Below are 14339 nucleotides of genomic sequence, written 5' to 3'. Positions count from 1 at the left end.
TAAGTGATAACAAGGATAGAGACTGTAGTGTAATCTGTGCTGCGCAAAACACAGCCCTGGATAGAGAACAATTGTGTGACCTGTTGTGTATCTTGCGATAGGGCTCAACAGCACATACACCTGTGGATTCACCCAGGACACACTTAACAGCACAAACATGTGTATCCAAAAGCCATAGAAAACAGGCAAATAATCATACTGGGAAGCAATTGAGGACAAGCCGTAACAGAATTAGCAGTGCAACAAAATGGAGTGGGCAATGGCTGCTCATGTATAGATACACCAATACTGAACTATCAGTTCTAAATAAGTCTATGGTAAACACACAGTGTTAAAGGGCCAACAGCATCAGAAAATCCTATGTAAACTTTAAAGGGGTTGTTCACCTTTGAGATAACTTTTGGTATGATGTAGAGTGATATTCCAAGATAATTTGCAATTTGTTTTTTATTATTTAAGCTTTTTGAGTTATTTAGCTTTTTATTCAGCAGCTCTTCAATTTGCATCTTAACCAATCTGGTAACTAGGGTCCAAATTACCCTAGCAACCATGCATTGATTTAAATAAGAGACTGGAATATGAATAGGAGAGGCTGAATAGAAGGATCAGTAATAAAAAGTAACTAATAATACATTTGTAGCCTTACAGAGCATTTGTTTTTTAGAAGGGAGCTAGGGACGCCCATTTAAAAGCTGCAAAGAGTCAGAAGAAAAAGGCAAATAACTATAAAACCATAAAAAAAATGGAAACCAATTGAAAAGTTGCTTAGAATTGGCCGTTCTATAACATAATAAAAGTTACCTTAAAGGTGAACCACCCATTTACTGTATGCCCTAATCCTCAACCTCCACTTATAAAATTGTTTGGAAATTTTGCCAATATTTATAATTTGTATTTGGCAATTGTGGAAATTTTTTGGCAAAGCTCAACCGGCAGTTCATGGTAATACATGTAACATAGAATTGTAACTCCCGCAATTTATCTGCCAGCACAATAGGTGGCTCATACAGAAGAGGCTTTAAATAGCTGGAGCAAAAGAGGTCGCCTTAAGTAGCGACTAGAGACCTTAACTGCTAGACAATGCCACCTGTATATCTAATATGGTCAGCACCAATTGTGACTAATTTAATGTAATGACTAAGAGTAAATAGAACGTGTAATCACTGTTCCATTGCTAAACAGTATCCATATGATAAAAGAAATTATTAGAAAATATCAGAAATGGAGGGGGATTTGTTCTTCTCTTGAGGCATAATTGACAAATAACTTAGAGGATCAATATTCCTTTAAATATAGAAATGAATATTTTCACTAGATTGAGGGGCCCATTTACTTAGTTCGAGTGAAGGAATAGAGGAAAAATAGTTCGAATTTCAAATGTTTTTTTTTGGCTACTTCGACCATCGAATGGGCTACTTCGACCTTCGAATCGAACGTTTCGAACTAAAAATCGTTCGACTATTCAACCATTCGATAGTCGAAGTACTGTCTCTTTAAAAATTTCTTCGACCCCCTAGTTCGCCACCTAAAACCTACCGAGGCCAATGTTAGCCTAAGGGGAAGGTCCCCATAGGCTTCCTAACAATTTTCTGATCAAAGGAATATCCTTTGATCGATGGATGGATTAAAAATCCTTTGAATCGTTAGATTCGAAGGATTTAATCTTTCGTTCGAATGATTATTCCTTCGATCGTTCGATCGTAGGAATATCGGTAAATCCTTCGACTTCGATATTCGAAGTCGAAGGATTTTACTTCGACAGTGGAATATCGAGGGTTAATTAACCCTCGATATTCAACCCTAGGTAAATGTGCCCCTGAATGTTAAATAAGAGCAAAGAAGTTCTATTGGTATTCTACCGTACCTGATGAGTATGGCTTGGGATAAGCACTCCAGCCCAGTGTGTGCAGGTGTTTTAGAAAACAATGTCAAACCAAACCAAAGATTAAAAAGCTCAGAAAATTCCCAGCATGTAGTAGTAAAAGGTGCAACTTGCTCTATAACTGTTATATAGAGAGTCAGGTGCTTCAGCTAGAGATAAACCAATTACCATCTCACCCATTCATTCAAAGACAGTAACAGTCTCCATTCAGGTCTGAATTACTCCTTACAGGCATAGTAATACCTATAACACCATAATAAAACATTTGTTCTGTCTCTGCCTGGCTGCGGAGAAAGCTACAAAGACCGTTCTTGTATAATTTTCTGAAGCAAAAAGCAGAAGTTCTACAAGTGGAGTATAGTATCTAATTTATCTGTATAGCATACCTCCCAACAGTTTGGGACAAAGTGATTTTTCTCACCATGCCCATTTTGAGGCCACACAACCCTAATTACCAAGTTGGCAGGTATGAAAGTGTGAACAGATTTGTGTTTTTTTTTCAGTTATTGCAGTTTTGCTAATGAAGGTGAATTGCCCTTTAAGCTACAAGTTACAGTTTTCCAAAGAGACACGCTTATCTTAAATTGTTACAATAGCTTCTTTGCTTATCTTGCTGTAAATTGTTACAAAAGTGCAACTGGCACATTTTCTCGCTCTCTGCCAAAAGCCAATTAAGTTTTAGAAACATTGCATCTTTTTCTGGCTGTTCAGTGCCAGATTAGCACTAAACAGCCAGGATTACGTTCAAGCATCAATCACAATGTTGAAGCTATGCAGGGGTTGAATATTCACACAAGACAATGACCCTAAACACACTTCGAAATCTACAAAGGCATTTATGCAGAGGAGAAGTACAATATTCTGGAATGGCCGTCACAGTCCCCCGACTTAAATATAATTGAAAATCTATGGGATGATTTGAAGCAGGCTGTCCATGCTCGGCAGCCATCAAAATTAACTGAACTGGAGAGATTTTGTATGGACGCATGGTCAAAAATACCGCCATCCAGAATCCAGACACTCATCAAAGGCTATAGGAGCAACTAGAGGCTGTTACATTTGCAAAATGAGGCTCAACTAAATATTGATGAAATATCTCTGTTGGGGTGCCCACATTTATGCACCTGTCTAATCTTGTTATGACGCATATTGCATATTTTCTGTTAATCCAATAAACTTTGTCACTGCTGAAATACTACGGTTTGCACAAGGCATGTTATATGTTATATATATTAACTTTTTTATTTGAAATCTAAGAGGGGTTCCCTAACTTTTTCATATGATATATATAAATAAATATATACATACACAAAATATATATATATCTATATATCTATATCTATATATATATATATATATATATATAAATATATATATACACACATAGATACACACACAGCAGTGAGCAAATGAACAGGCAGCAATAACAGGCTGTTGGTAAGATGTATTAGAGCTGGGAGGTTAGCGGCTAGGATCTGTCCCCTCGGGGATGTGGAATTTGTTCAACTGCTGCCCCAACAAATGAGGCTGAACTTGCAGAGTTAGCAGCACCAAGCAGGGCTGTAGGCAAGGAAAAAGGGCTCGCTGAGGGAGTAACAGATATTTGCAAATGCTGACCGAAGCAATGCCTTGAGATTAGAGAACTCCCTGTGTTGCAGCAAGCTTTCACAAGAAAAAGCAAAAGCAACCTGCAACACTGCATTTAATATCAATAGGAGCAGTTTTTTCATTTTGCAAATAACACAGTTCAACATAGAAAGCCCCCACTTGGTCATGCCTGGCAAAGGTGGTCTCATATATTCACAGGCCAATTGATTATTACACATACCAAGTGATTAATTGGCTGATTGATAATATTGAACGTGGGCCGCACTTCACTTTAGTACAACATGTTTTGTATGTACTTGCCTGACGCACACAGCTTTGAGGGGATAACACAACATAAGATCTATTGAGCTCACACTCAACACAGCAATATATTGTGCCTTTAAGAGACAGAGGAGTGCAGCAATCGCTGCTCTCCTTGCACAAGTATCGGAGACCCTCCCTGAAATATATGCATGTTTCAAGTACTTTCAGATTTGTCTTTTGTGATATTTGAGTATATTATTTTGCATTAAACGGTGCTTGGAAGCTCAATCTTCCATCTTACAGCTGGCTGGACTAGGCTACCTTTTATTGAACGCAACAAGGCGTGAGTTGCCTGATAAAGATCCATGTCCTTTATAAAATACTGCAGATTGCATTACACTTTGACAAACAAAAAGCCTATAGCAGCAGATGCATGCCCACGAATATTAAATCACGGTTATATTTTATTCAAGCCATATAAAAGACAAGTCCCATAAAACTATAATACTCTAACACAGCCTACTCTCAGAGCACTTGCTCATAAAAAAATAAATAAAAAACAAACATTTTCTTAGTTCCTTACAGTAAACAAAAAGAAAGGCCAAGTGTCACTGTTTTTTGCAGTTTGGGTGCACTGTCATGGTAGAACAGCCTGATGCATCAGTTTGAGAAGAACAGTGTTTAAACGTCAAGTAAAAAAAGGAGAGATGTCAAACAGGAATAGGTGGAAAAGAAAATTATACAATGATAATAAACATCCCATTCTTGCTGGTCCCCAAGGCTTAATACACCTACCCCCAAATGCAACAAAAGGCCCTAACTGGTTCACACGCAGTAACAAATAGCAGCCAATAAGATGCTGGTCATTAACAAAGTGACCCCTAGCCATGCTCTCATCTGATTGGCTGCCATAGTTGACTAGACTAGCAGCAAACATTGCACCTTTTGTTACATTTGCCCACTTTAAATTTAAATCATTGGCACAATTAAAGGTTATCTGGGGAACACTACACTATGAAGAAAGACAAAGGGGGTCTGCTTTCTAAAAGCTGAGAGGAAATTTGCAGTGAAGCTGCATTGACTAATATAAAGTTTTACTTGTGAATTTTATTTCTAACCAGAAACTTAGCTGTAATCCACAGCCTGACCTGCTTATTGAAGGGCTAAAATCAACAATCAATACAAAAATATTTTATGGCACTTTAATGCAATTAAGTTGCTGAAGAATGAATGTAATAAAAATAGTGCAAAGGGTCTAGTAACCCAAAGCAACCATTTTGGCAGATAGGCTTGGTCACCACCCATTTGAAAGCAAACCACTGATTTGCTGATATGGGTTACTAGACCTAATGTAAACTTTGTGCCATTGCATTACCCCCAAGGCCGGATTTACATAGTGGGTGCCCCTAGGCCCACTGCTGTTTGTCACCCCTGTCCCCTCCCCTTTATTCGTGTAAATTTTCAGAGAGACTGGAACAATGGGGATTGTCGCACTGGAAATTTAAAAAATTATTGTATCGCTTGCGCATCCCAATTTTTGTAACCAATGTGGGTGTGGTTGGGCAGCATGCCGCCCCCCTAAAATCCTGCGCCCTAGGCCCGGGCCTTGGTGGCCTTTCCCCAAATCAGTGCCTGATTAACCCAATAAAAAGGGGGCAATGTGCCTCATAACTATAAGTTATAAGAAGGCTGCTAACAACATTACAGGTGCCAATGCTACTTAAGTAACATGTGACCTGTTCCTCATAACATCTGCCATCAGGAGGCTTGAGCAAAAGTGCCACTGGAAGACAGGGAGGCATATGCATTGTTCAAATAAAATACTTCTGCTTCTTTAATAAGGATGTGGCCAATAGTTTAAACACAATGTGCTGCAGTACAGAGGCTTTACCTAAGAAAAACGGCATGCAGCTTGTTTATATAAACTATAGCAGAGTTTCAGAAGCAAACATCCAGCTTTTACTAGTGCAGGGAAGCAGTACATTATATCTATTAGTTTGCTGCACTTTCATTTTTTGTGTTACTGTTCCTTTAATCCCCAGAGTAGTTCTTATGCTCACATAGGCAGCACAGTGTTCCCATAGCTCAAGTTAATAGTTTCCCTTAACATATCTGCTGCTTCAGAACAGACGCCATCATCTAGTCTTGGAACAAAAATATGCATTTATTAGCTTTCCTGTACTCCGTTGGTATAAAATATACATACAATTTGTAAAAAGATTTCTTTAAATAATCAATATAGAAAATATATAGAAGATAATGTACCCACTACTCTAATTTATAATGGTATTCATAGCCTTAGAGGTGTTGCGTGACCATATAAATATGTATTTATAAAGGTCATGGAACTCTTGATATACTTCTAAATTTTAACCTTTAAAAGTGTCAAAATGAGAAGTATAAAACCATGTGTTTTCTAAACAATTCAATTCCTTAAAACCACAGCCCACAACCAAGTCCATCATTGCCACCCTGCGCCCAGCCCTCTCCTGTTTAACTTCTAGTTTCAATGTCTGCACTGCCACCGTCTCATCAAACAGTTTACTGACCATAGTATTTCTATTATTCACTTGAGTGATACTGTACTACAGTGACCCCTGTAATGAAAATATGGTAATGAAAATATCAAATGTTAAAGGAACAGTAACCTCAAAAAAATAAAGTGTTTTAAAGGAACAATCATATATTGTATTGTTTTTCCTGCAAAAGGAGGTGTGATTGCTTCAGAAACTCTGCCCCATGGGGCAGCCATTCAATCGCAGAGTACACAATAGATAACAGATAAGTTCTGAAGAATCCCATTGTATACTACAGAGCATATCTAATCTTCTGTGTATCCTGAGCCTTTTCTCCTTTTTCAGCTTTAAATGGCTGCCCCATGTCTATAAACTAAAGTAGTGTTTCTGAAGCAAATTCACCAGTTGTACTACTGCAGCGCAACAGTGCACTATATTTTCATTACTTGAAAACACTCATTTTTTTGGCGTTCCTGTTCCTAATAAATACCCTGAAAAAAGCATTATAACAGATAATTTGCTATTATCTTCAAGGTATCTTGACTAATATACATACATATATAATGGAAAGAAAGGCATTGGTTGACCAAAAAAGCCTTTACTAGTTCTTTATTCTAATAATCATGCACATGCCTAATGGGCAGGATTTATAGTATTTATAGGCTAATGGAGAGATTTTATTAAAACTTGAATGGAAGGGAAGGGCTGAAGAAAAAGTCCATGGCCTCAAAATCAACCTAAATATAGCAGTGCCTTGTTTTTAGAAAAAACATTTTGTTTGTAAAAGAAAAAAATTACACCCTTCTCTTAATATCACATGTTTCAGCCATTTGAGCCAATTTTTTGGCCAATGTTGATGTAAACGATAGTATTAAATTTAAAAAAAAAGGAAAAAAAATGTAAAACACAAGTCTCATTTACTATGTGCGCTCTATGTGTGCTTAACACAATAGGTATTATCCAAATTATATTATATTACCAGACAGATCGGACTATTTTTTAATGGCTTTACAAATTTTCAGTGCATTACTCAGATCTTAGACTTATTATAGTTAGGCTATCTTCTACATGTTTGTAACCAAGCCTGGCAACCTTATACTCATTACTGCAGGACACAAATGATAATCTAATTTTTCTATGCAATGTACCAACGATTACAGATGAAGAATCTTTGGCACTCTAGCAATCAGCAACTATTCCCACAAGGCTCAGCCAGCTGCTGCACATTAGAGGGTGATGGGAGTTGTAGTTTTTAAACCCCTAGAGAGTTTGAGGATGCAGATCCAGATAGTGGCTTACACTGCAGTTTTCGTACCTTGTGACAGAGGTTTCTCTGCTCCCTCCTGCATAGGGCTGTACATGTCTGAGGATCTCTATATCAGAGAATCTGTGCCAACCAAAACGGTCATTTGTAAGCAGCTGCCAGCCCTCCACTTATAACTATAATAATTACCATTAAAAGGAATACTCGTGGCACTTACAGTGCATTTTCAATGCAGTTCCTTAAAATAAATTAAATTCATATTAGAAAAATACCAAACACTTTCTTTTAATTAATGAGATGAAAAGCAGAATGTGCAAAACTCTAAAATTTATATCCACTCTCTCCAAGGGGTAATGACCATGATGATGTGTAAGAGATTGTTTTATGGCATTTCATTAGCAATTATATAGGCTCACTCACTCAATAGTGCAGGATGGCAGTGTTAGAGGCATGTGATCCTTAAAGGAATATTAACTGCACTTACCATCGGAGTATGAATTTGAAAGAACCTTGCACACTATCTGCTCAGTTATGTATATTATAGGCAGGGGCATAGAGACGTATCTAGTAGCAAAGCTTCGACAGGGGAGTTTAATACAGCAGTGAATCTTTACTCTGTAGTATAACCAATAAACAAATGACACCATTAAAGGAACAGTTCAGTGTAAAAATAAAAACTGGATAAATAGCCTGTGCAAAAAAATGTTTCTAATATAGTTAATGAGCCAAAAATGTAATGTATAAAGGCTGGAGTGACTGGATGTCTAACATAATAGCCAGAACACCATTTCCTGCTTTTCAGCTCTCTAACTGAGTTAGTCAACAACTTGAAGGGGGACCACATGGGACATAACTGTTCAGTGTGTTTGCAATTGATCCTCAGCATTCATCTCAGAATCAAAAGCAACAGTTATGACCCAATTGCCCCCCCCCCTTAAACTCACTGATTGGTTACTGCTTGGTAACCAATCAGTGGAAACCAAGAGACCTGAAAAGCAGGAAGTAGTGTTTTGGCTATTATGTTAGACATTCAGTCACTCCAGCCTTTATACATTACATTTTTGGCTAACTATATTAGAAACATTTTTTTATTTTGCACAGCCTATTTACCCAGTTTTTATTTTTATAGTGAACAATTCCTTTAAGCAAGGACCAGTAAAAGCCAATATCTTGTAGTATAGGTTACAGTTAGGGGTACAATTATTTGATATTGATGTGTGGTTCGGGGGGGGGTCAATTGCAGCTCAAGCTGCCTTCCATATTTTATAAAAGGAGAAGTAAAGCTCCGGTTAGAATAACAGATTAGGGGGAATGAACATTCGGATAAACAAATTAGAGAATTATTAGAGTTAAGCTAATATCCATTTTGTGAATACAGTGGTTTTGTATACTTTGGCATTAAATTGGCACTGCAGAATGCCACTTTAGTGGATTTAGAGTACCAAGTTCATCATACAAATATGGACTACAACTTATGGCAAGCTAAAGAGGATGTAAGTTTTTTTGCCATTATTAACAATATTTTGCTGATGCCATTGAACAGGACATTCAATGAATAAAGTTCAACTATCAAAATTGCAGCTCCAACTTTTTGACCCAAAAAAACATTTTGGTGTCAATTGGAGCAGTGTAGTCACAATTGTTCACCTATAAGTTTTATCTACCTATAATTGACACCAGATTCCGAAGTTGCATGGGCCCATAGGGACAGTGAGCTTCATTAATATAAACCAGCAAAATGAAGTTTAAGGCTAAAGAAAAATAACAGGGAAGGGTTTCAAGATAAAGCAGCATTTGGGAAGAGCTAGGGATACAGCACAGCTGAAACAAACATATGGGGAATACATATGCAAAGTCCACAAAGGCCTCCATGCGAAACACATGAGCTTGTGTAAGCAAATTGATGCAACGTCTATGTCTGTTGTGACTTAGTGTGTAGCAGGCTGAACAGCTGTTTAAGTCTTACACAACAATAAAGTTGAAATGTATGTGAGAAAACCTTTATACACAATTAGAGAGATCTGGCAGGATGCCAGGGCTGGTGTAAATGCCCAAATTACACACTGTTGTGACATAAAAAGGTTTAGATTTGTGGGATATTTTATCCACCTATCATTTTATCTAAATAGGGTGCACTGATATTATGTAAGGAGTTTAGGTTAAAGCACATTTTACATTTTTGTAGGAAAAAAAAACAAACCTGAAAGCTCAGCAGCATTTACAACAGAGTCTTTACATTTACTTGGTGCCAATAACTGGCATTAGCTACAAGTTTAACATTAGTCAAAGAAAAAACAAACAAGTAAATGCATGGATATTTCTAACATTCCTCTGATCTGTACACAACAGCTGGAAACTGCAGTAGAATTAATATGCAAGGTTCTAGTTTGCTGAATAATTTAAATATGGAGGCAGCGTACCGACACCAATGGCACAAAATGTCAAATAAAGTAAAGGCGGCAGAGTTGGAGAACTTGAGATGCTTTGGGAAAGTTCGGTAGCACTAAGACATATCTTTGTCGGTGGTGTTTGGCAGCACTACAGCATGCCTTAACTTGCAGATGGGTGTGAGACAGTGCTGCAGCATGTAGAAAAACACCCCTTGTCTGTATAAATAGTGTCATCCGGTAGACTTGGTAGCACTGCCGCCTACTGTTGTCTAACCGGGATAAAGATAGTGCCCGCGTATGTCATTTTGGTTGTCCTCTGAAGAGATTGTCAATAAGATGGCAAGTAAAATAAAACTAAAATAAAATGAAATACAAATAAAATGAAAAAATAAAATGAAAAAAATAAAATGAAATAAAATGAAATTAAAATAAAATGAAATAAAAAAATGTCTAGAGAGCAGAGCTCGCCAATATCCTACCTCCTGGAAGCAGGATGGCAAAGAAATGGTAGGGGAGGGGTTAATGCAAGGAAGGGGAGGACTGGTGGGACAGACCATCAACATTTTCACTTTTTTGAAGACATCCTCCTGGAGGGAAGTGTGCATTTAACACATCTGTCCCTGTGCTGACTAGGGGCTCCTGGAGAAATAGACAGATGTAAGGCCTTGCAATTTACAGTGCAATTTAAAACTCACCATAGACATGCGTAGGCTAAAGCTCTGATGCCATTGATGCAGTTAAAGGAAAACTATACCCCCTGAACAATGTAACCTCTCTATTTAGAAGGGTTAAATGCAGACTGCAAACTGCCCATAATATCCTACTGTATCATTTATATTATCACTTCAACGTTCTCATATGAAGCACTTTCATCCTCATATTATGCAGCATTTAAGGGATGAGGGAAGAAATGCACAGTGAATGTGTTCCATGCCCAGCACCTTAATATACACAGGCAAATCTATCTGTCCAACAAATGACCAACTAGATTTAGAGCTGGCTGTAAGACTGGAAGATACCCATGCGCCATTCTGCCAAACACTAAAACGTGGAATAAGATCACCTGAAATGATTGCCTTTGTTCAATAACAGAAATATATTAATTGCCATGTCACTGCTGGAAAAACAATTCAGATTTACAGAGCAGGAGCAAATTCTTCTTAACACTGACTGTCTCTCACTTTGTACAACTGTTCATATGATAGAAAACTTTCATTTAACCTAATGCGTGTAACAATGCTACTGTAGACATTCACATTAAAATCCCATAAAAACACCTAAAAATCGCTCAAGTGTTAAGTCAGCCATACTACAATTGTCAGAACCCCACACAGGCAGCACCAAGGGACATAGCTTTTCTAAAGAGACCCCCTTTGAATGAGCTACAAATGATAACGTGGCCCAGCTACAGGTTCAAAAACTCAGAAATTAGAATTACAAACAGACTTTTGCCACTTTTTTATTTCAAGGTCCTTTTCAAGGTTATTTTAGTTGAGCAGTAAACCATCAAACCAGTTTCAGCAAGATTGCTTTTTAACTAGCAGATTTTAGGAGGGAGTTGATGTCCTTAGAAATACCACCACAGAAGGAAGCAAGTTCATTCTGAATTACGACAGAGACTATTTTAAAAGATCCAATTAATCGCTTCATACTTTGATAACAATCCTCTCTGCATTCTCAGTAGATTTACATCTCAATTAGATCATGGCAGAGGTTCCCTGTGAGGAAGAGCCTCCATCATCTCCCCTTTCCCTTTAGTCTCTTTATAAGCCTCCCCCCCTTCTCTCTGTCACCTAACAGTGATGAACAAAGACCTCTTCATTTGCTATCAAACTGGGGACTATTATTGCAGGGGAGAAAATGCTGAGAGTTTATTATGGCCCCAGGCAACATGGGCCGCTTTCTGTTCAGCTAATAATATTGCCTTAATTAAACGAGACCAATTTAAAAAAAATAAAACCGAGAATCACAGCGGACTAGAGGAATTTTGATTGGGAAGGAAAAAAAAACAACCATGGCATAATTCTCTGCAATGTTAAGAAGTGGCTAGAAGGGTAAAGAGTAATTACATATTTATACAAACACCTGTCAGTTAGTGATTTGTTATTCTGCTTACATATATAATCAATCCAACCATCGGATATGTGCATGCCAAGTGCTGGACATGTTCTGACTACCAAGAATGTACATGGGCTATGCCTAGACAGTTCCTTTAACATACATTTCATATTAGCCTGTTGAAATGTGAATATTCCGTTTTTGGCTGCATATGAAAATGAATACGTTAACACAACATGAGTTGTAACTGTTTCCATTGGTCTAAATTTTTTTATTTTCTTCATATGGGCCGGGGGGGGGTCAGGTTCATTAGTGGGTGGATCCATGACATCAGGGGGGGGGGTTGTGAAAAATGGAGGCATGACATTGTTGACTACATACAAGGGGAAACAGTGAATATGGCAGGCTAAGGGGGGGAGGACAAGTTAGTACAAATTTACTGGCAAGTACATTGCCCGTAAATTTGGTACAATTTTTTTTTCTGTGATAATGTCATCCAAGAGAAGGGACAAGCACATACCCACAGTATTCTGAGGCTTATAGATCAAGTGGCTTGCATAAAAGATACAAACTAATGAAAGGCAATACTTTTTTTTAAATGATCATTTAAAGTTACAATAGGTAACTATAAGGTAATACTCAGAGTATATATTAACCTGTACACAAAATGACATTCTGCAGCAATAACGTGATATATACATAGTACAGTGTGTAGCGGAAATGCCATTCTGATTATTGTATTGTAGAAATGGCCTATTAGTCAATAATAAATATATATATATTTGTCTTTCAAAGAGGCAGCACTGACCTTTGTAGGATTCATTTTGCCTGTGTCTCTGTAATAGATTGCACTGATACTGCACCCACAGATCACTTAATGAGTTTAGCAAATTCTGTGCCCAGCCAGGAGCAGGTCATTCTGGATTTATGCAGCTATAAATGTGAACACTGCAAAAATCTGTGCAGAATGAGGTTTGTTGTGCATTATTTTAAGCAACGAAAAAAGATGGAAATGGTACTTAAGAGGAAGTAAAATCGCTCTTTGACACTGTTATAGAACTGTATTACTGCTGCTCTTTACCAGCCCCATCCCCCCCCCGGGAGCCAGTTCTGAAGTAGTTGGCTTGTCAGAGATGAACTACCCCCAATTCAGTTTTTTGCAACACAATTGTACCCTATTTAAGAAGAACTTGACCAATGACCACTTACCAGTCTCGACATCCTGGACGTAAAAGTGCAATTCATCTGTGATCTCTGTGACAAGAACAGGCTTGTAGTTAGCGTTCCTTTCCTTCTCTTCCACCACAGTCACTACTTCTTCCACTTGCTGCTCCTCGACCTTGGACCAGACCTGCAATAAAAAGTAGTCTCTTAATACAGTGGTACAACTAACTCACAATTTTCTAAGGTGGCAACTGCTTGACCTTTTTATTATCCTAAGGACTCCACTCTTGCTTCCAACCTTTATTTCTATGTATTTGTTCCAATTTGTCATAAACCGTGACGCAATACAATTTGCAGTTATCTCACAAAGCACAGTACATACACAGTGGCGAATGACACCTGAAAAGCAAGAGAACACGCTTCGCCTTCGTTTTCTGACAGAGCTAATCAGCATTGTGCCGAAATCTAATTGGCCATGTTAATGCGAGTCCTATGGTGCATTACAAGTCCAAGATCTCAACGATGAAATGTCTATCAAAAAAGGATCTTGGGTACAGCTTCTCCTTGTCAAACCGTCCTCCGTAACCTCAACCAAAATAATTTGGAAAATGACACAGAGTCCCCAGCAGGTGGAGAGGAGGCAGAGTGATGGATGAGAATGGACAGAAATGCTAATTACCTCAGAGAAGCATTAGTGACTATGCACACCAGCTCTCCAGTAGAGGTTCATATCCAGCTGCAGATTTATTAGAGATACAAAAGGACTTGCTATGGATTACAGTTTACCAGCCTGACTTAACTTAGAAAATAGCTTTTTTTGATGCTGTTTTATCCCTTGTATGCATCATTATGCAAAGTAAGAGTGAGCAACATGAACATTTTTGCTCTTATAAAATATAAAGTTAAGACAAACATCTGAATTTTGATATGCTACTAGGAAAATGTACTAATATGGCTGACAATCAAATTAAATGCAAGGTGGTTGCTCTGTCACAACACCTTCATAAAGGCCAAGGAAAGGGTTAAAGCTAAATTTCTGAATAAATGGGACATCCATGTGACTCGTGTGATGGCAGCCTCTGGCTTCTGTTGATGTCATAGTCGTGCATTAGAGCTGACAAGCCGTCACCTGTGCTTAGCATTTGGACACCTACAGCTGCATTGTGGATATGACAGAGGCACTGTGAACCAGAGGGCTGCTGACAGTGGGAATA

At 38.0% G+C, this 14339-nt stretch overlaps 1 protein-coding gene across 1 annotated transcript in view; it reads right to left on the bottom strand.

Annotated features, from left to right (window-relative positions):
• Positions 1-14339, bottom strand: part of snd1.S (staphylococcal nuclease and tudor domain containing protein 1 S homeolog) — a 408840-nt gene that overhangs the window by 23996 nt on the left and 370505 nt on the right. Inside the window, 1 exon segment of the mRNA NM_001086137.1 lies at positions 13171-13312. Coding sequence (NP_001079606.1) covers positions 13171-13312 — 142 coding nt within the window.

Source organism: Xenopus laevis, chromosome 3S (genome assembly GCF_017654675.1).
Source record: "Xenopus laevis strain J_2021 chromosome 3S, Xenopus_laevis_v10.1, whole genome shotgun sequence".
NCBI classification, from domain to species: domain Eukaryota; kingdom Metazoa; phylum Chordata; class Amphibia; order Anura; family Pipidae; genus Xenopus; species Xenopus laevis.
This window is presented reverse-complemented; position numbering and strand designations above follow the sequence as displayed.